This window comes from Sciurus vulgaris (genome assembly GCF_902686455.1).
Source record: "Sciurus vulgaris genome assembly, chromosome: 1".
Classification (NCBI taxonomy): domain Eukaryota; kingdom Metazoa; phylum Chordata; class Mammalia; order Rodentia; family Sciuridae; genus Sciurus; species Sciurus vulgaris.
Genome location: NC_136461.1, coordinates 11,434,343 through 11,456,086, shown reverse-complemented (window position 1 = coordinate 11,456,086; position 21,744 = coordinate 11,434,343). Strand labels below are relative to the sequence as shown.

Genomic DNA, 21,744 nt, shown 5'->3' with positions numbered 1-21,744 from the left:
CACTAACAGAGGTCAGCCTGTGGGTCAAAAGTCAGCCTGGTCCAGAGGGATGGGTCAGTCTGTGACCAGGCTCAGATGTCAGCCAGGGATCAGTCTGTGGCCAGACGCGGAAGACTTGGGACCTAGGGTCAGAGATAGGTTTGTAGTTGTGTGGCAAATGGGCACTCACCTTGGTCAGTGCCTCTGCCACCTCTGCCTTCTCGGCCTGCAGCATGTCCCGCTGCAGCGTGGCACAGCTCAGCGCCTCCCTCACCTCCACCAGCTCCTTCGCCAGCCCTGAGCGCTTCACTTCCAGCTGCTCTAGCTGTCTGTGGCTGTGGGACAGAGGACAGGCCGGCGCCTCATGTCACTTCTCTGCCCTCAGCCATCTGCAGCCAGCAGGATGCTGGGCCAAGAGCCAGGCCTCAGGGGCAAAAGCCTCACCCACAAGGACAACCAAGTCCACTGCCTGTTAGCTCTCTGACTCTGGGCATCAGTTTTCACATCTGTAAATTGGGGTGATATCTGCCTTGCGAAATTGTTGTCAGAATACATGTGCTTACTATATAGGAAATGCTTAAAATGGTGCTTGACACATCTTCCCAAGCAAGAACAACATCCACTGCCACCACGTACTAAACATCACCCTAACCTGAGTCTTAGAGACAAACAGTGCAGGCTCACATCCTGGCTCTTCTACTATGTGCCCCGGGACAAGTTTCATGACCTCTCTGCCTCAGTGTCACCATCCACAAAATGGAAGTGATATCTCCTACATCACAGCATCATGATGAGAGAGTCCTGGGGCTTAAAATAGTCTTTGGCACTTAGTATTGATATTATTACTGTAAAATAACTTAATGTCACTTTAAATTTGTTCAATATATTATTGTTACTTTAATTTTAATTGTTATTGTTCTTAACATCCAAATTCTACCTCCTACCCATTCTTTGATCCCAGATAAGTGACTCGCCTCCCTGAGTCTCTATTTCCCAAAGTGGGGCTCAATGGAACAGACCTACAGCCCCAGCTACTCGGGAGGCTGAGGCAGGAGGATGGCTTGAGCCCAGGAGTGCCGGGCAGGGCACTATGCTCATCAAGTACCCTCACGGAGTTTGGCATCAATATGGTGGCCTCCCAGCAGAGCGAGGCCATGGCACTGCCTAAGGACAGGTCTACTGGCCCAGGCAGAAGTGGGGCTGGTTGGAAGGCTGGGCGCCGGGCAGTGCAGAGGCCTCCTCCGGATGGAGTAACTCAGGACGCAGTGGGGCCCGGAGGCCAGCTGTGAGCTCCGGAGGCTCCCTGGGAGACCTCCAGGAGAGGACAGAGAGGCGAGGAGCTGCCCACCTGCGCTCAAGCTCCCTCTGCGCCCGGGCACCATCCTGGACCGCGTCCTCCTGCTCTTCCTCCAGCCGGTCCCGCTGGCGCCGCAGCTCCTCCTGGGCAGCCTGCATCTTCTCCAGCTCCTGCCGTAGGCCCTCGGCCTGCTGTTGGGCTGCCTGTAGGCTGTGGGCCAAGCTGCCCTTCTCCCTGCAGGACAAGGGGTAGGGCAGCAGTGGGCACCGTTAGGGCTGCTCTCCCCAGCAGAGCAGGCTGGGCTGCGTCCTGTCCTCCCAGGCCTCTGCCTCCAGGAAGCCTGCTCTGCTGCTCCCACAGCTGACTCAGCTCACCACACCTCCCAGCAGAAGGGTCCTGGCTTGCTTTCCCCCCAGCCTGCCCACTTGAAGGCCTAGTGGGATGGATGAAGGTGTGCATTACCTGTGAGCACCTCCCCCGGTGGAAAAGGCCCGGGGCAGGCTCCTGGGACACACAGACAAGTCTGCTGCCAGTTCTGGTAATCCATGTGGACAGAAAATGCCCCCATGGTACCCCGCACCCTCAATCCTAGCAAGCCCAATAGAGCTGGATCTGTCCAGCTCACACACTTCGGGCTGACAGAACAGCAGCACCTGGCCGCTACGGCAGGAGAGGGAGTGACAGCCACTGGGAATCCCAAAGGTTCGCAGAGAGCTGCCCTCTTCCTCGACTCTAGCAATCACAAGCAGGGGGAGGGGGCTGATCGTAACACCTCCTTCCAAGCCAGCTGGGGTTTCTGGCTCAAGCTTAGGGCTCCTCGCTCTTTCCTCCAAGTCCCAGCCCCTAAGTATGCTACATACTTAGCATACTTAATGCTGGCCGGGAGTGGAGAAAAAACTTGTGACATGACATTAAGTAAAAACAGCAGAATGCAAAACAGGCTGTCGCTGAGCAGCACTACGTAAAAGGCCGTCTCCCTCCCAGGCAGGGAAATCATGCGCTTGCTACCTGACAGGCCTGAATTCCAGTTGCACCCCACCATCCTCAGTCACACTTGCTGTGTGAGGTTGGGCAAGTCTCTCGGTCTCAGTACAATGAGTTTCAAATTGCAGGCACCAGACAGAACAGGAGGCAACACATGGCCAACAGCCTGGCACACAGTGGGTGCCCCTCGTATGTCACCCCACTGCCAGGAAACATAACGGAAGTAAAAGTAGGGGTTAAGGGCTGAGGAGATAGCTCAGTTGGGAGAGTGCTTGCCTTACAAGCACAAGGCCCTGGGTTCAAATCCCCGGCACCACAAAAAAAAAGTAGGGGTTAAGATGGGCAGGCGAGGCTGTGAGGGGGTCCCACTCCATCCTTCACACTTTTTGTTAAACACTTCTAATCAGGAAGAAAAAAACAAAAACAACCAGGTAGCTAAAAGGTGATTTCTTAAAAATAGGAAGCCAGATTCAGTGGTGCATGCCTGTAATCTCAGCAGCTCCGGAGGTGGAAGCAAGAGGATTGTCAAGTTCAAAGCCAGTCTCAGCAACTTAGCAAGACCCTAAGCAACTTAGTGAGACCCTGTCTCAAAATAAAATATAAAAAGGGCTGGGGACACGGCTTAGTGGTTAAGCACTCCTGGGTTCAATCCCAAGTACCAAAAAAAAAAAAATAATAATAATCTCCAGGAAGCCAGGTGTAGTGGCACATGCCGATAATCCCAGTAACAGAGGAGGCTGAAGCAGGAGGACCACAAGTTCAAGGGCAACTTAGCAAGGCTCTGAGCAACTTAGTGAGATTCTGTCTCAAAATAAAAAAAAGAAAGGAGGGGGCTGGGGTTGTGACTCAGTGGTAAGAGTGCTTGCCTAGCATGTGTGAGGTACTGGGTTCAGTTCTCAGCACCACATAAAAGTGAATAAGTCAAATAAAAGTATTGTGTCCATCTACAACTAAAAAATCATTTAAAAATTTTTTGAATTAATTAATTACTTAAAAGGAGTCCCTGGAATAAATCCCCAGTACAAGGGGAAAAAAAAACCTCAAGGAAAGAGTCTCATAATAGCATTGTCAAAAGAATTCCCAGAGAAATCGGGTGCCCTGATGCACACCTGTAATCCCAAGTTTGTGGTCAGCCTCAGCAACTTAGTGAGCTGTCTCAAAGCAGCTCAGAGGTAAAGTACCCTGAGTTCCATCCCCAGTACCAAAAAAAAAAAAAAAAAAAAAAAAAAAACAAACTTTTTTCCCTGAGAAGATGGAGATGTTCTACAGCCATGTATAACTCTATAGCACTTGAAATTTGGCTAATGGAACTGAGAAATGAAGTTTTTACCTGTATGTATGCAGCACCGGGGACTGAACCCAGATTCTGAAGCAGAAGCAGTAGGGGCAAACGCTTTACCACTGAGCTACACCCCCAGCCCGAGTATGAACTTTTGTAAAACTGAAGAGACACGTGGCCAGTGGTGACCTTCTACTTCAGCACAACTCATTTAAAGATGGGGACTGGCCTGAAGCTCAGACACTGATTTATCCTCTGCCCCCTCCTCCACCTGCTCAGGAGTTCATTGGTGCTCCGCAGACGCTGGGCCTCACGCTGGGCATCCTCTTGGGCCTGAGCAGCCCCATCCATCTTATCCCGCAGGCGCTGCAACTGCTCCTCTAGGGCACGACGCTCACCCTCACTGTCACTAAGCTGCTTCCGCAGGGTGCACAGCAGGTCCTGGCTCGCCTCATAGCGACCACGCATGTCCTGGGGAATGAGGGTCACTGAGTCTTGGGAGCCCACGTACTTCCCTGGTTCCGGGGAAGCAAACCAGCCTACACTGGGTCTGGGACTAGGCCTGGGCCTGGCCTGCGGCAGGAGAGAGGGCCTCGGCCCCCAGGACTAGGACTGCACTGCCCTCCTCTGTGCCCTCACCACTCTGGGAAGCCCTCGCCCTCCCGGAGGGTCCCAAGCAACTCGGATCTAGGTCCCCAGGAAGTCCAAGACCACTCTTTCCTCCCCTAGTTTCAGACTCCACCCCCAAGGCTCCGCCCTCTCGCACTCCGGCTCCACCGTGGAGCGCTCGACTGCCCCTGCTCCCAAGTTCCTCGGGTCCGACCCAGCGGACTCCTTCTCCAGGGTCCTGGCTCCACCAGGATTCTGGCTCTGCCCGGGCCTCTTCCCTTCCCAGGCTCCACCCTGGCGGTCTAAGCACCTCTCACCGTGGGCTCGAATCCTGCCCCAGAGCTCTCAGACACCTCCTTGGGACCTGATCCCTCGGTGGACATCTTGCCGGCCCCGCCCCCAGGTGCGCGGCCCCGCCCCAAGTGCGCGGCCCCGCCCCCAGGGCATCCAAGCCCCTCCCCTGGGAGCCTGGGTGGGACCCTGGCTGTGGCTGGGGACGCTCAGGCCCCTTCCTACCTGGACCTGCAGCTGCCGCTTGTGCAGGGCTGAGTGGATCAGGGCGAGCGTGGAGGAGTCGGAGCAGGCCGGGGACGGGCCTCGGCGTGGGGAACGGCCGCGGCCAGGCGAGGAGTGCCGTGGCGGGGAGGGGGTCCGCTGGCCCGAGAGACCCCGCAGGCTGCCGTCCGAGGTGTCTGCCGTGCGCTCCGAGCCACTTAGCTGGACACCGCTCTCTGTGTCTGACAGGACGGCCTGGGGATGAGAGGAGGTGGGAGAGGGAGGCCAGGCCCTGGCCAGGCGGCTTCGCACAGTCCCTGCGGGAAGCCTGGGCCCCCTCTCCACCGGCGCTCAGCCCACAGCTTGCCAGCAAGGCTCTCATTTTCTTGCAAAAACATCATCCGTCAGTTCACGCAGGTGGCCGGAAAGAGCCCAGCTTCTCTGAGACTGCGGGCTCAAAGCGCAGGGCCAGGTGAGCTAGTGGGGTGCCAGGGCCCCCACTCACTTCAGCTCAGCCACAGGTCGCTCCAGGGAGCAGCCGAGGCCCAGGCCTGCTTGGCCAGACCTGCCCAGAGCTCCCTTCACGCACCTGTGCCAGGTCCCTCAGGGTCTGCTGTAGCCCCTCTGAGTCCTCCATCTCCAGGGTCGCCTGCTCCTGTAGCCGCAGAGACTCCTGGAGTGAGACAAAGAAAGGGCAGTCGGGGGCTCTGCCCTAGTGTGAAACTTCACTTTCCCCTCCCTCCCTGTCCTCCCTCCGGTGGCCTCTATGGCCATCCATAGGCAGGCGAGCAGACCCCACTGCCCTCAGAGGCCCAGAGAGGCAATGTCCTGCCTGTCCCAGTCACTGGAGAAGAGACAGGCTCAGCCCCACACAGAAAGTGACCAATCCAGGCAGTGCCCTGGGGAGGATCCCTCTGTGGGAGGCTCCCTATGGGAATTCAGGCAGGAGTTGGAGCCCTGCTCCCTTGTTTACTGGATTGGAGACCCATCTGTGCAGTACGGTCATGAGGCAGGGCTGCTGAGAGGGTGGAAAGGGACACAGGAGGGGACTGTTCTTACTCTGATCCTGGCCCAGGATGTCGGGGTGAGCAGGATGTCTTAGAAGCCCAGTCCTAAGCTTGTGTCCATGGATCTGATTGGTCCCTCTTCTGCCCGCCATAACTCACCAGGGCCTCTAGCTTCTCAGTGAGGGCCTTGTTGACTTGCTCCTTCTCCAGATTCTGGTTCTGAAGGCGCTCCATAGTCAGGGTCATCTCTGTCACTCTGGAGGCAGGGAAGCAACAGAGGTAAATGGGGGACCTGCCCCATTTCTCCTCAAACCCAATGCTTCCCCAAACCTGAGCAAGGCCACCAGGATCCACCTCCCTAGCTGTTGACCTTGGGCAGGTCACTCCTCCTCTCTGAGCCTCAGACTTTGGACCTGTAAAATGGGACTGAGATCCACACTGGCTGGGTCTCAAGGGAAAGTAACCTGGGGTTTGTCCAGGAGGCAGAAGTTAGGGACACGTGTCCTGTCCTCACAGGTTGAACTGCTCGTGATATGCCCTGGGAAAGAGCCCTCTGAGACCCAAACAGGGGCCGGGGAAGCCTGGCTAGGCACAAGCTCCCCGTCCCAGGTCTCCGGTGCCTCTCTGTGAGGAAACTGACCTTGAACAGCATCTGCCGCCACCCACCTAGCACTGAGTTCAGCCTTGTCCAGGTTGCTCTGCACCTGCAGCTGGGTCAGGTCCTTCTCTCGGAGCACCTTGGCCTGCAGCTGCTCCTCCAGCTGGGCCTGCAGCAGTGCCTGCTTCTCCAGGGCTGCCTGGGCCCGGCTCTCCGCCAGCTTCAGGCCTGCACTCAGCCCCAGACCCACCTCTTGGACAGCCCGTGATGTCCGAGCCAGCTCCCCTCCCAGCTGCCGCAGGTCCCTGGGGGAGAGAGCACAGGATGGGACTGGAATGGAGGTGACCACCAAATGCAAATTAAAACCATACCGAGATGCCACTTGTCACCATCAGATTGACCCCCCCCAAAAAAAAAAAAAAAAAAAAAGTTACATAATGCCCAGTATGGGTGAGGCTGTAGGGAAACAGGCCCTCCTCCAAATAGCTGACAGGAGGGTAAGGGGGTATAACCACAGTGGAGACCAACCAGGAAGAGCTCAGAAAATTATGAATGTATAGTCCCTTGGCCTCCTTGACTCCCCAACACACACAGACACCCCAACACAAGAGAGTGTGCTGTACTGCCCCTGTAAATATCCTGGTGATGCCAGGCTCAGTGATGGATGCCTGCAATCCCAGTGACTCGGCAGGCTAAGGGAAGAGGATCAAGTTCAAGGTCAGTCTCTGCAACTTAGCAAGACCCTATCTCAAAATAAAAAATAAAAAGGACTGGGGATGTAGTTCAGTAGTAAATTACCCCTGGGTTTAATCCCCGGTACCAAAACAAAAAAAAAGTATCCATCAAAAGAGGAGTGCTAGCAAATAAATGATAGTACATCCGTTCAGTGGCCAACTCTGCAGCCGAGGAAAACCAAGGCAGAATCTCCTCTTAGACTGGTATGGAGCCTCCTTCCAGGAGTAACTAGTAGGCGAAGAAATATCTTCAAGAACTGCAAAGATGAAATTCTACCCATAGTGTATGGTATATACCCAAAAGTGTGCACCTGTGTGTATGTGTGAAAGGGACAGAAAGAGAGAGAGAGAGACTTGTTTGTTTTGCTTGTATAGAGTAACTCTGGAAGGCCACTTAGGAACTTTTTTTTTTAGACAGAATCTTGCTATATTGCCCAGGCTGGTCTTAAACTCTTGAGCTCAAGAGATTCCCCCTATATCAGCTGCCTGAGTACTGGTACTGCATGCATATGTCACTGCACCTGGTTAAGGAAGGTCACTTAGGAAACTGGTGACATTGCTTGACTTGAGGAGGGGAGAGAAGTGTCTGGGGTCAGGTAGAGGGAGATTTCCCACTCTATACTCTTTTGCAATGGGATCCTTGAGAATCCTAATTAAAATTGAAGTCTATGTTAAACCCATAATGTAGGTTAAATCTGTTCCTTCTTTGAATGAACTGATGGCTTGGTATCAGCAGCAGAGAGGATGTGCCTCACTGGAGTGCATGAAGGAGAGAGAATGCTGCAGTTGTGCAGCCTCGGAGAGGGTCTGGCGCTCAAGAACTAGCAGCATCACTCTAAGGCGCTAAGGGGCCTCCTGATGGAAGAGCACGCCACTCACGGAGCCTTGCCAGAGAAACAAAAACCCAACCTGCCTCTGATCGAGCCTCGGATCCAGCATCCAATTTACAGGAAATACAAGGGACAGAGGAACATGTTAAATGACACCTCAGGGATGCGACCAGCAAAATCCAGACTATGGGAATCTCTAAGGACAACTGACCCAGTTTCCCAAGCAAATAATTCATGGCTTTGGGGGCAGGGTTTGGGTACTGGGGATTGAACTCGGGGCACTCGACCACTGAGTCACATCCCCAGCCCTATTTTGTATTTTATGTAGAGACAGGGTCTCACTGAGTTGCTTAGCACCTCGCTTTTGCTGAGGCTGGCTTTGAACTCGCGATCCTCCTGCTTCAGCCTCCAGAGCCACTGGAATTACAGACGGGTGCCACAGAACCCAGCCGGAACAAATAATTTAAGAGACTTAAAAGACTAAAAACAGTGGGTTTTCATAGTTCCTGATCCAAACCAACTATAAAGATGAAAAATGGAAACAAGCTGTGACATTTCTGAGTTAACTAGCAAGTATAGACACTAACTACTTGATGATATTAAGAAAAGATTTTAAAAATTTTATGTAAAATAGTAAACACCTCAGTCTCCTGCCTGGGGTGCAGCCCACAGCCTGACCAGTTGCGTCTGGTCAACCTCCACAATGACCAGAGGCCAGGCAGGGCCAGGCTCCCCTGCTGAGTGGGGCTCTCCTCTCCTTCCCTGCAATTCCTCCCACCCCACTGGCGGCCACCTTCGGCCCCCCGAGCCTTTGCTCATGCCATCCCTTCTGCCTGGAGCACCTGGCTCTGCTGGTTCCAACCCTGCCCACTCCTAGGGCTCCTGCAACTGCCCCTTCCTTCTGACTTCACCTCTCATCCTTCTGAGCTTCCAGGACATCCCTTAGTCCATGAGCACTCGCTTCTTTGATCTAGAATCTTTGCAGGAGTCCATCTTTCACCATGAGATGTTGCAAGGTCTTTGGTAGCAGAACTGAGTATTCTAGTGGATTTAAAGCAGGAGCTTCAAATCTTAACTGATACACTGTGTGGCCTTGGGAAGGTCACACAACCTCTCATGGGCCTCAGTGTCTTCATCTGTCAAATGGGAACTATTATAGTTCCTACCTCACAAGGACACTGATATCAGGTAAAATAACAAGTACAAAGAGCCCAGCTCTGGGTGATCCCTAGGTAAGTGCTGACTGCCAGTTAACAGGTCATTACGCCAGCTGCTCTGCATCTCCGCAGGGGCCGGCACACAGTAGGTGTGCCAAGTTGAGTCGCATGTAGGAGGCTGCCGGAGGGCCTTACCTCTCTGTGCACATCTTCACCTCGCTGACCAGCCGTCGGAGGCCCACGACTTGCCTCCAGAGGAGCAGCAGGCGGCTGTGCTCATTGCTGAAGTAGGCATTGAAGGACTGGAGGGAAGACACGCTGCGTGGGGGGCGGGGCGGGGCGCTTGGCTCCTCCCGCCGCGCCCCCATTGTGGGAGGAAGCTCGCTTAACCCTTCTTTAAATAAGGATGACAGCAGCCCCTGCGCGCTGTTTTTATGAAGAATAAAAGAAAATGCACACAGCCTGTGTAATAAATGCCAGCTCCAGCCAGGCTGGGAGGCACACGTCTGTAATCCCAGCAGCTCAGGAGGCCGAGGCAGGAGGATCGCAATTTTAAAGTCAGCCTCAGGAATTTTGCAAGGCCTTTAGCAAGGCCCTGTCTCTAAAAATAAAAATGACTGAGGATATGGCAAGTGGTTAAGCGCCCCCAGTACCAAAACCAAACCGCAACGCCCTACTCCGGGCACCGTGACTTCTGCCCACCTGCGCCCCGGCCGCGCTCCTGCTCCCATTCCTGCACTCCTCCCGGGCCTTCACCCGTCGGGTGGCCCCCACGCACCTCCTCCTCACGCCTCCATGCCGCCTCCCGCTGCTCCAGCTCCTGACAGCTGCGTGTCCAGTCGCGGGTCACCTTGCGAATGTCCTCACTCAGAGCCTGATTGGCTGAGCCTGCCTGGTCCAGCTGCTCTCGCAGCATAGCGTTCACCTGGGCCAGGCTGGCACTCCTGGGCAGGGCACAGGGGCCAGTGGGCGCTTGCTTACCCGTGGGGTGCACCACCAGCCCTGTGCCCTCCTTACGACCTCACCTCTGCTGCTCCTCCTCCAAGCGGAGGAGCGCACTCTCCAGGTCTTGGCTGTGCTCTGCGTCCTGGATGGGAGGGGGCAGCATCAGACAGGACAGGCAGAGGGAAGGGCCTGCCCTGCCCACCCTGACACCCACCCTCAGCCGCTGCTGCTCCAGCTCTGTAGACCTCTCCAGCAGCTGCTGCTCCAGCTCCGAGCACCTCTTCTTGAACTGGAGAATCTGGGAACAGATGGGAAGCAGTGGTTTTCCCAGGCGGGGGAGCAAGGCAAAGGAAAGTGAGGGCAGGAGCGGGAGTGGGTGGCCCTGACCTTGGCCTGCAGCCGCTGCACTAGCTGGGCCTGCCGCTGCTGGCCCTCCTGGTAGGCCTGCAGCTTGCGCCGGTAGGAGGCCTGCTCCTCCTGCAGCTGCCTTCGCAGCTCCACGCTCTGCCGGACCAGCCCCGGGGGCTCCTGTGGCTCCAGCTCCCCAGACTCCAGCCGCATAGCTTGCTCCAGCTGCAGGGAAGGGCCTGGGTGAGAGGCCTGGGCCCGCAGAGAAGGATGCACAGGCCTCTGCAGGGGGTGCCAGGCTGGGCCAGGACCCACAATGCCTTGCAAGTCCAGAGCCTTGCACCCCACGGAGCAGACACATGTGGGCAAGCCCAAGATGCAGTGCATGTATGCACAGACTACTGCAGCTGTGCACGGACAGACGGGACATGCATGGACACACAGACAAGGCATGCATGGGTACATGCAAGTGAGCCATCCACAACCATGTGCGTGCAACAGACATGCACCTGGGGTGAGCCAGCAGCCCTAGTGCACCTGCGCTGAGCAGCGGGAGCCAGGACACTTCACCCCTGCTGTGCTCTAGGATTAGACTGTGTCCCACCCCCACCCAACCTCAGTACTCAGGAAAACATGGATGTTTGTTCCTTCTTGTATCTTTTCTTCTTTTTTATTTTTTTTTAATTTTTATTTGTTCCCATGTGTTTTAGCAGCCATGGAGTGGCATGGCTCACACGCAGCAGCAGTAAATATTAAAGACCACCAACGAATGGCACGAGCAACTCCATCCGAGGCGCAGGCCTGGCTCACACTGCAGACCTGAGCTTACGGACGTGCACAGGTCCCCCCAGTGCACGTGGTGCTATGTGACATCGCCTATCCAGCGCCTGATCCTCCCTTTCATGCCACCTTTCGGGGGCCTCTGCTGCTGCGGCCCTGCACCCCCAGTGGCATGCAGCCCCTTCATGCCCAGACCCTTGTAGGCCGTGCACCATGCCTGCCCAGCTTGGGCCACCACACTGTAACAGGACCCTGTCAACACCCTTAAGGCGCTTGCTGGTCACATTGGCCTCGGCCTCCTCCAGCCTTTAGGAGGAAGGAGGTGAGGGAGGAGGGGACTGAGGTGAACAGACACCACAGGGCAGTGAGCACACACGGGGGCCTGAGGACAACAATGGGGACAAGCCGGCACCGCTGACTGACGCCACCCCACTCACCACCCACATCCCCTGGCCCTGGGCTGCCACAGCCCAGCGGGGAGATGCCCATGCATGTGGAGCCACACTGGTCACAGGAAGCTGGCAGGAGAGGCTCTGCGTGCCAGCTGCTCTCCACCCAGTCCACCCCAAGGCAGCCAGGGGGCAGGTGAGGCCCGCTGGAGTGACAACAGGGGAGGGCTGGCCTCAGCCGCCTGGAGGCTTCGCCGCGAGCAGGAGGAACGCAGCTAAGGGGCTGCAAGGGGGCAGCAGGGGGTTCTGCCTGGACGGGGGCTGCAGACCCGTGGCAAGTGTCTGTGGGGAGTCCACCCAAGCCGGGCACTGAGCAGGGTCCACCACGGTTCGTGACAGAGGTAGGCCTGAAAGGCGTGTGCATCGTGCATGGGCAAGCTCACGCTGGCTGGCTGCGTGGGGTGGGCCTACCACGCACCTTCACGTGTGCTGGGTACATGCTGACACTGGAGTGTCCGGGCCTTCACGTGGACCTGGGTGAGGTGGCCTCTGTGGTCTGCTGTGCTGCAGGCCCTGTGTCTGTATCAGCATGAGCTTACACGTGTGACAGTGCGTCAGGGAGGCAAGGGCACGACTCCGTGTGGGGCCTGGGAGAGACTGGGCCTTACGTGTCTGTGGTGACAATGTGGTCTGTGTGCCTCTGCAGAGCTGGCTGACTGGTGGCTGTTTTGTGTTCCATGCGTCGTCTGTCTTGTGCATCTGGGAGATGTGAGGCATGCGCTGCGCCACCTGTGTCATAGGTGTATGGTGGTGGTGGGACTGTCTAGCGTATCGCGTGGCTGGTCTGTGCCTGTGGGCAGGCATGGGGCCTGGCTGTGGCTGTGGCTGCAGGTTATGCCATGCACGCCGTGAATCTGGGTGTGTCCGTGGGAGCGTTCTGTGCGTCCCATCTCGGTGGGGTCTGACTGTGCCCTGCACCTGTGTGCCCCCAGCCTGTGCTTCTGTGATCTGGAGGGTTCAGTAGTCACCAGGGGTTCCCGCCTCCCTGGTTGCACCTCCACCCTCTCCACAAACTCTGCCCCCAACAAAGCCTTTCAATTTTACTTGCAATTCAAAAAGGAAGGCGGCTGCCACCAGGCCAGGGATCAAAGCAGTTTACTGTGTTCCCTAGCAACTGGGGCACTGATGCCACCATTCAGTTCACTCTGTCCAGGCTGCCATGGACATGGGGAAAGACCAGGGGGTTATGCTCTGGAGCCAAGGGGCAAAGCCACTCCCTCCTTTCCCCGTAGCTGCTCCCTGGGGACTCTGAACGCCCTCTCCTCTCCAGTCCCACCCCCCCTCACTGGGAAGCCCCCCTCAGCTTCCCCGCCTGACATGCAGTTAACAGGATATGGGCCCTGACCCTCCCAGGAGTGTCGTGGGTTTGAAGGATCAGAACCACCTTGCTGATGGCCCCAAACCCAGTTAAGGCCCTGCCACCCACAGGCATAAGGACAGGTGAGCTGCAGGGGGAGGGTACCCAAGACCCCAGAACCCAGGACCAAGGGATCCTCCCTGCCATACCACCAACCTTGGGGCTATCGTGCCCCTTCCAGGCTTCAGTTCCCCCCCTGTAGCAAGGTGACTGCCAGGCTCTGATGTCCTCTGAGGACCCCCTTTAGGGAAGGCCTTGAAAATCCTTCCAGTCCAATCCCCACCTCCAGATGGGCCCTCACTCAAACTGTGTGGTGCACAGGAGTTACAATACCAGGCTCTCTCTGCATGCTATTCAGTCATCCCACCCCAGGCCACATGAGGGAACTTTCTAGACTAACTCAGACCTCCACCTGGTGTTGCAGCCCCGTCCCAGCAGCTGTGTCCCAGCAGGGAAGGGACCCGCCATCTCTCACTTCTACATCCTTCTGCCAACCAGAGGCGGGGCTGGCTTCACTGTCATTTAGAAGCTGGCATTTAAAAGGCAGCCCCTGGGGGCCTGGCCCTGTGCCCGGGGCTGTCACCACAGACAATGTGGACCCAGGCAGCCTACCCTCCACGCACTATGCAGACCCTAGGAAAATATGTTCCATACTGTCCCAAAAGCTAGGGGCCCCCCAGGCCCCCCACCCTGCACCTCAGCAAGTCCCAACACGTTGGGGGCTTGTCTAGGCGGCAGCTACCAGGACACAGGATCGCCCATGACTACACCAGAAATGCACAGCCCCTCTCCACCACGGCACAGACCTCTGCACAGACAGGCCCAGCTCAGGGGCCCCGGGCCAACCTGGCCCTTCTACTAACACAGAGGGATCTGGCCCTCTGGGTCCCTTCCAGCTTCCAGGGACCAGTCAGCTCTTTTCATAGTCAGGACCCCTGGCTGGGAGCCAGGAGACCCCTCCTTGTCTAAACTGGCTGTGTGACCCTAAGTATGGCGCTTTCCCTCTCAGCCTCCACTTTCTTTTCTGTTAAATGGCACAATGGTCCTGACAGCAGTGCAGTGAATGTAAAGTACTTGTTACTGGCACATAGTAGGTACTCAATAAACAGGAGCTACTATTAATCACAGCTGTCCTGCTGCCCACAACCCCCTGCTGCACATGTCCACTCCAGCCCTCATGCAACTCTCACCAGCCTTCAGTCACCATCGACTCCCAGGGTCACCTGCCATGCGCCTGGAGGTCCAACACAGACAGTGCACCGGGAGCGTCCTGCCCCTGCCCTCACTTACCACCCCCCAGGCCCCCATGAGCCAGAGCACAGTGCCTGGTGATGGACGTGCAGACAGGCTTCGCTTCCTCCTTCCCTGCCCAGGCCTCAACCCCAGGGAGCAGTGGTAGGTCTGTCGCTGTCCCCAACCAGCTCACAGAATTCTGTGGATGCCTGTGCCACCCCTCCCAGCATCCAGCCACGGCCTCAACCCCAACGCCATGGAAACAGGAGCCTGGGGAGATGTTCAGAGCCTTAGGGGCTGAAGGGTCCCTAGGGGTCTTGTTCTCTGTGCCCGACACTCCGGCAGGCCTAGACAGGTGGGAATAGAACACCCCTCGTTCCATTTCCTCAACGGTCCTACGCAGCGGCTGTCACACTGCCACCCCGCACCAGAAAACAGGCTGGAGACTGGAGCACTTGCTCAGGGTCCTGCAAGCTGGTGGAGCCACAGTGTGGTCCCAGGCCGGCTTGACCCAGGGCCCTCCTCCCAGGAGGGACCCGGCCTGGACGCCTCCCTGCTCTGGCCCAGCCCGGGCAGCACCCACCCTCTCACTGGCTGTGCTGTACTTGATGGCAAGCTCATCACGCTCGGCGCGGCTCTGGGACAGCAGGTCCTCCACGCGGGACAGCTCCTGCCGCAGCAGCTGGTTCTCCTCCTGCAGCGACAGCAGTGATGCCATCTCTGGGGCCGGCAGCGGGGCTGGAAGGGACCACAGGCACGTGGTTGGCTCTGCCTGGTCTGGTGGGACATCCTCCCCTGACAGATGCCCATGTATCCCGGAGGCAGGAGGATCAACCAGGCCCCAGGGGCGCCGGGTAGGAGTGGCAGCAGCGTCAGGCCCGAGGACCAGGCAGCAGAGGAACAGCACGGGGCTGGCCAGACCTCAGACAGACACACCTACAGCTAAGTGTGGTCCTGAACACCCAGGAAGGGCAGGAGCGGGCTCAGTCTAGGCGTCAGGGGAGTCTCCACCCGTCCCATCTGGGGGCTCAGAGCCCAGAGTGAAGCCCTGGGGTGTCTTTCTGATTTGTTTTGCAGGACAGGGGCATTTTACCAGAGTTACCTCCCCAACCCTCTCAATAAGGGTCTCAATAAGTTAATAAGTAGCTGAGGCTGGCCTTGAACTTGTGGTCCTCCTGCCTCAACCTCCCCAGTGCTGGGACTACAGGCAGGCACCACAGTGCCCAGCAAAGCCCTGAGTTTTTTTTTTTTTTTTTTGACTATTGGCTACTGGGACTGAACCCAAAGCACTTTACCACTGAGTTACATCCCCAGCCCTTTTTATTTTTTATTTTGAGACAGGGGCTTCCTAAGTTGCTCGGGTCTGTGCTAAATAGCCAAAGTTGGCCTCAAACTTGTGATCCTCTCGCCTCAGCCTCCTGAGTCACTGGGATCACAGGTGTGGCCACCATGCCCAGCTTCTGAGGTCTCGATTCCTTCTCCAATTACTGTCCTGCTCAGGGTATCACTTGCTCACCTATAAGGTGGGTGGAACAGTACCAGACCATTCCAGGGAAGCAGAAAGCCTCACTCAAGGGCAGCGCTCCTCAGTCCTAAGGCCAGGGCTTCAGCTAGTGTAGGTCAGGCTGGGAGGAGGAAGAGGAGGAGGAGGAGGAAGAGGAGGAGGAAAGAAAGGCCGGGGGAGAAGAGAACTGTCCTCCTCCTGTGGGCTCCCCTTTGAGCCCGGGCCTCAGGCAGCTGTTCCTCTGGGGTGAGGGCGATGAAAGTCTCCCCCCATCTGGGGTTCCAGGGTCCCCGCATCCCTGGTCCTCCCAAGGAGAGGGCCCATTCCTAGCCTGGCAGCCAAACGGGAACTGTGGCAAGAGTCCCAAAACAGCCACAGCACAGCTGCTGGCTCACAGCTGCCCCACGTGCCATTCCCAGACCCTCAGGCCAGAGACAAGGGTGGTGCCTGCAGCCCACCAGGAAGAGCAGGTGCCATCAGTGTTCCCGCCCAGGCAAGACCCTGGTCTGAGCCACACTGCCTGCCCCTGGGAGGGAAGGTGCTGTGCTTCTGCAGGCCGGCAGGGAAGGGAGCTCGGCATCAAACAGGGGTAAGTAACTCTGGGCAGATTCCACCTCCCAGCCTCCATTTCCTCCTCTGCGAAATGGCCCTTCCCTCCCAGGCGAGCGCCTGCCTCCACGCGAGCACTGGAGAAATGGGCGCTCGACCCTGACTGTAGAGCGGATGTGAGAACGACCGGTGGCAGGGTCCGCGCGTGCAGGGTCCCTGGCAGGCCGCTGTACCTGGGCTCTCAGGCTGGGAAAGGTTGCGGGTGACAATTTCCCTGATGCAGGCAGGCAAGCTGGCGGGCTGAGAGTTCTGGGCAGGGTCCTGCACGCTCAGGCCCTTCTGCCTCGGTCCCAGGACACTTCTCTCCAGTGTCTGTGGGAAAAGAGAGAGGGTCTTCAGGACCCGGGACCCTGCGCTTCCTGGCCTGAGGGGAGAGGGTAACAAAGTCCTGTGACCCAAGAGCAGAGCGAAGCCCAGGGTTCAGAACCTCGAGGCTCTTGTGTGTGTCCTGGCCCCGGGCGGAGGCCCTGCCCGAGGTGGGAGAAAAGACCAAATCCCACAGTGAAGTCACAAGCCCCAGTGGCGCAGGCTTCAGGGGCTCCAATCCAGCTGACCTAGAGGAGTGAGGATCTTGCTGTGCCAGAAGTCACCCGGACCCTAAAATCTAGGAGGAGGGATCCCCTTCCTCCGCGCAGGGCACTGGGAGGAAGCAGCCACAGCAGTTGCAACCTGGGTGCCTTCAAATCCCCAGTCCCGCCAGGAGATGCGCGCTGGGGCCTGTGCGCCCCGCCCCCACCACACCTCTTCCTCCCTTTGACCCTCAAGATGCACCCACCTCTCACCACTCATAGGCCGGGGCTTCCCTTCCCTGGACAGGGTGGGCGCAGCCCCCAGCACCCACCTGAATAACCGTCTCCAGTGCCAGCTGGGCTTCCAGCGACCCCGCCAGCCCCAAGTTCATGGGGGAAGAGGCTCTGGGCACTTCTCCCAACCCCCTCTCCGGGGCCCCGAGGCTGGCTCCGCCGCCCACCCCTAGGCCAGGCCGCTGAGCTGAGCACCAGGCAGATTAAGCTTAAATCCGGCGGTGCCCCCACGTGACCAGGGCAGTGGGCGGAGCAGGGCGGAGCCAGTGGGGAGGAGATCTTGGGCGAGGAGCGGAGGGAGCGCAGAGCGGCCAAGGAGAGCCCGGGAAGGGGAGAAGCCGGGGGCAGAGCCAGAGGGGGGACAGGGGAGAAGGAAAGAAGGGAGAACAGAACGGACGCAACTGAGGGGAGGACCCCTCCCACGAACACTCCCCAGCTTCCCCAGGCCGCGGGGTCCTAGAGCCCTTCAAGCCCAGGAGGTGGGGACAGCAGCCTGCAGGCGGGAAAGGCCAGAGTCCCGGTCATCGTTGCTGATCCAGAACAGAGCTCGCAAGGCTGGCTGAAAATGTATCCACAGGGTTTTGGGGTGATGTTTCTTCAAAGCAGGGCAGGGCAAAGGGCACTGGCTGCGCACGGCTCAGACCAAGCAGGGACTGAGTCCTCCTTCACCCACCCTGCCCTGGCTGTGTGCCCAGAGTAAACTTCTTTGCCTCTCTGAGCCTCAGTGTCCTCACGTGTAAAATGCAGAGAATACTGGTACTTGCCTCATGGAGTCATCTGGAATTAAACAAATGCTGCCTGTGCCGTCAGCAGCACACCACACCGGGCTCACATGGCGACCATTGGATGAACGAAAATCCTAAATGTACAGTCCTTGGGGGGCGGAGGGGCGGGGGGGCTGGAGCCCAGAGGTCCACCATAGCCTCCACTGCACTCTCCCTGCAGCAAGGAGTCCACATGGCACAGTGGTTAGGCCCAGGGCTCTGGAGTCAGTCTCTGACCAGGGGATGCACCTGAGACCTGGCTCACTGGTGCTGGTGCTGACGGTATGCCCTTGGACAAATGACCTCTCTGAGTCTCAGTCTTCTCATCTCTAAAATGGGAACAACAGTGCCTACCACATAAGAAATGAGTTGAAGGGCCTAAGAACCACACCTGGCAGGTAGCAAACGGTTATCCATGGCAGCCGAAGTTCCTGTCTTCATTAGCTTCCTGTGTCTGGGCTCCCGCTGCCTCCTGCTGCCCTTTGCTCAAGGAGATATATCTACATCATCTAATCTAGTCCTCACCTCAACCCATTTCCATAGGAGGAGACTGGCACTCAGAGAGGTACGGCTCTCACCTGTTCAAGGTGACAGAGGACAGGGCAGCGAGAAGCACAAAGCTCACCCCGGCCTGGCAGCTCCCAATGGGTGTCTGGACGGCAAGGTCAGGGCATTGTTTTCCAAGGCTCTACCACCATCAAGGGCAGACCCAGGAATGCAGCAGGTGCATTATATGCATATCCATCCAGACTGGGCCCCTCATGCCCCACTGTGGAATATGTCTTGCAAGAGGACAACCAGGAACCAGGCCCACCAGGCCAAGGTAAGTGCCACATGCTATGCCAAGCACATCAGGTGTGGGGGGAGGAGAGCAAGATGCTAGGCACTGGGCGTTGGGTGACATCAACCCTGGGCTCCGCTCGCAAAGTTCTCCCCACAGAGCCCTTCTGGGTTCTGTGGGTCCCAAGAAATCATAGCTAAACCCCGTGTGGCTGTGCACTGCTGTGACCTCCCCAGCTCCCATCTGATTCTCCAATAAATGACTGCACTCCTCAGAGAAATTTAAATGCTACAGCTTCAGGGTCTGCTTTGCTCCAATGTGGTTCCTCCCTTCCAAAACTCACCCTGAACTCTGGTCCCCAGTTCAAGTGTTGAGAGGTGGGGGTCCTTTAAGAGGGGATTAGGTCAAGAGGGATTACTGCCTTTCTCTGGGTAGTGGGCTGTGACAAAGCCAGCCCAGCCCTTCCCCCTCTCTTCTGCACCTGCCTGCTTGCCCTCTGCCTTTCCTCCATGTCATGACACAGAACAAGGTCCTTGCCAGATGTGGCTGCCCAATGCTGGACTTCCAGCCTCCAGAACGTAAGCTAAATAAACTTCTTTCCTTTATAAATTTTTCAGGTTCAGATATTCTGTTATAGCAACAGAAATGGACTAAGACAGCATTTGACCACCTTAACTACCATCTTGGCTTTGTCTCCTCATCAGCTGCATGACCCTGCACCACTTTATTCCTCTGAACCTTAGTTTCCTCATCTGTAAAATGGGATAATTAATACCTGATAAAAACAGTATGAGAATTAAATAAGATGTCCTAGGCTTAGTTGTGTGCTTGGATATGCTTTGGCAGAAACTGCTGTGGGTTAGCGAAAATTCATTTCCCACTCTCTTGAAATATGGCTAGCAGATGTTTCTCAGACTCCCTTACAGTCAGATCTGGCCATGGGACCAGGTTCTGGCCAATAAAGACAGAAAGAATGTGTGCCATTGTAGACTCAGCCCATAAGAGCTTCCCCAGAGGAATCGTTTCTCTCCTTCCTCGTCCACCAACTGGAAGGAAATGACTCCAAGGTCATAGGGCATGCTGGACCCACAAGATAGACAGGATCTGGTCCCTAGCTCACCCCATAGAAAGGCACCTGCCAAATACCCAACAGGATTTTTCACAAGTGAGAAATAAGTTTCTATTGTGTTAAACCTCGGGTCTCAGGGTCACACCATCTTATCACCTGGTGTCGCCTTAAAACAAGAGTTAGCGTTGGCTAGTGTTGCTGTTATTGTTACTGTTCATTAGAATTACTAGTCATACTGCTGGTGCCCAGTTAAGGCCCTTGTGCCTGTCTAGTGAGTGACTACAAAGGAGAGGTGCTTTGTGTCATTCCTGGTGTGGCTTGCCCACCCTCCCAGTGGCCCAGCAGGCCTCACTGCAGAAGCTGGCCAAAAAGTCCTTTGCTGTCACTCCTGAGCTGCAAACAGACTAGCTGCTCTTACCACTCACCCCTTCTCTATTTTCCAGTTGCTAACTAGAAATCATAACAAAAATACTGAACAAAAATACTGAACGACTATGAGCCAGGCCCTAGGGTGCTTTAGTCTCCCTTCCTTGGCAGCGACATACGATGGTAGCTCTACCCACTTAAGAGATGACAACACCAAGGCTCAGTGAAATCATTTGCTCAGACTCACCAGCCATGAAGAGTTGAAGCCACAGCAGAGACCCAGTTCTGCCTGGTTCCAAAGTCTTAAACAATAACTGCAATGACTACTATTACACAACGCTCACTGCATGCCATAAATGAATTTTGTGTTTAGACTTAGGTCTGATCCCAAAGATATCTTATTATGTATTTGCAAATATTCCAAAATCTGAAAAAAGTCCAAAATCATAAATGTTTTTTTTTTTTCTCCCAATCATTTCGGATAAAGGATACTCAACCAGAAGAAGAAATTAAATGAAAAAAAAAAAAATAGAAAAGGAAACAATCTCCTTTGGCTTTGGCTGAGGTCAATGTGACAAGATTCCGTCAGGCATGGTGACCGCAGCTTGGGGTCACGGAAAGACACCAATGAACACACATCCAGCACCTGCGCCATTCCAGGAGTTAGGTTAAAAAACCAGGCAATGCCCTGGTGCGGTGGTTGAGGCCAGCCTCAGCAATTTGGCGAGGCCCTGTCTCCAAATAAGACATAAAAGGGCTGGGGAATGTGGCTCAGTGGGTAAGCACCTCTGGGTTCAATCCCTAGTAAACGCCCCCCCTGCAAAAAACTAGTGACCTACACACAGGACTCTTGGGGACAGGGTGCCTACCTTCCAAAGGCTTTCTAGGAAGCCTGGAGAGGCGGGCGGAAAGGAATGTGTGGGGTTGGCTGCTGGGGTCTCCCCCAACCTTCCTGACGGGGGTCCCCACCCTTTGCCTCTGCTCTGCTGCTCACATGGGGCTATTTATCGGGCAAGAAAAACAGGAAATCTCAGCTGTAAACAGATGGTCTCCTCCTGCCGCTCCCCCCTGCCCCGCCGCACTCCTCCAGACAAGTCCGGTTCCCCAGGGGCTGGGCAGCTGTGGTCACCAGGGGGAAGGCATCCGCTCAGACTGGCAGGCTTGGGTTTGCAAACAAAAAAAAGGAAAAGCAGAAAACTGCGGGAGCCAGTTCAAAATGCCGGCTTCAAAGACACGGACGGGTGCAGGGGCCTCAGAAGCCCCCGGGGTGGAAGCACAGGCTCTTGCGGCCCTGCCACCCGAGCGCAGCCCAGTGACCGCGCTGGGCCTCAACTGCTGGTCCGCACAGGGAGGCACTTTCGACTCCGCAGGCCGCAACGACGAGAAGGAGCCCGCGCGGGGCGGGCAGGGCCGGGGCCTGGCTCCCGAGGCCGCGGGCCGCGGTGCGCAGCTCGCGGGGCGGCGGAACCGGCCCAGAGGCGGCCCGCAGGGGGCGCAGGTGGGGCCTGCAGGCCGCGGCGCCCGGGCAGGCCCGACCCCGCTGCCCGGCCGGCGCGCGGGAACCCGGCCCGGGAGCGCGGAGCCCGGGGCGCGCCCTCCTGGCCGGGCGGCGCAGGGCGAGCCTACGGCGCCCACAGGTCCCGGGGGTGCGGACCGCGGCTCCAGCCCGCCCCCTGGCGCCACCCCGGCCCCGCGCGCGCCCTCCCCGTCTTCGCGCACGCGCACGCGCTCACCGTGGGCCCCTACCTGCGCGCGCCGCCGCCGCCG

At 57.0% G+C, this 21,744-nt stretch overlaps 1 protein-coding gene across 6 annotated transcripts in view; it reads right to left on the bottom strand.

Moving 5' to 3' along the window:
• CROCC (ciliary rootlet coiled-coil, rootletin) overlaps positions 1 to 21,744 on the bottom strand; it is a 41,862-nt gene extending 20,118 nt beyond the window's left edge. For 2 of the 6 annotated variants that reach the window (XM_079105891.1, XM_079105893.1), the window contains exons 1-14: positions 17,036 to 17,235; positions 16,368 to 16,506; positions 14,665 to 14,819; positions 10,302 to 10,487; positions 9,995 to 10,212; positions 9,748 to 9,913; positions 9,165 to 9,271; positions 6,317 to 6,553; positions 5,810 to 5,906; positions 5,233 to 5,316; positions 4,665 to 4,898; positions 3,811 to 4,010; positions 1,328 to 1,510; positions 170 to 314 (exon numbers count right to left, since the gene is read on the bottom strand). In XM_079105891.1, the coding sequence (XP_078962017.1) occupies positions 170 to 314; positions 1,328 to 1,510; positions 3,811 to 4,010; positions 4,665 to 4,898; positions 5,233 to 5,316; positions 5,810 to 5,906; positions 6,317 to 6,553; positions 9,165 to 9,271; positions 9,748 to 9,913; positions 9,995 to 10,212; positions 10,302 to 10,487; positions 14,665 to 14,819; positions 16,368 to 16,506; positions 17,036 to 17,095 (2,211 nt within the window). In that variant the 5' untranslated portion in view covers positions 17,096 to 17,235. Of the gene's footprint in view, positions 1 to 169; positions 315 to 1,327; positions 1,511 to 3,810; positions 4,011 to 4,664; positions 4,899 to 5,232; positions 5,317 to 5,809; positions 5,907 to 6,316; positions 6,554 to 9,164; positions 9,272 to 9,747; positions 9,914 to 9,994; positions 10,213 to 10,301; positions 10,488 to 11,902; positions 11,986 to 14,664; positions 14,820 to 16,367; positions 16,507 to 17,035; positions 17,236 to 21,723 lie in introns of those variants that run through there. The other 4 variants (XM_079105892.1, XM_079105896.1, XM_079105894.1 and 1 more) reach the window with 4 other exon arrangements.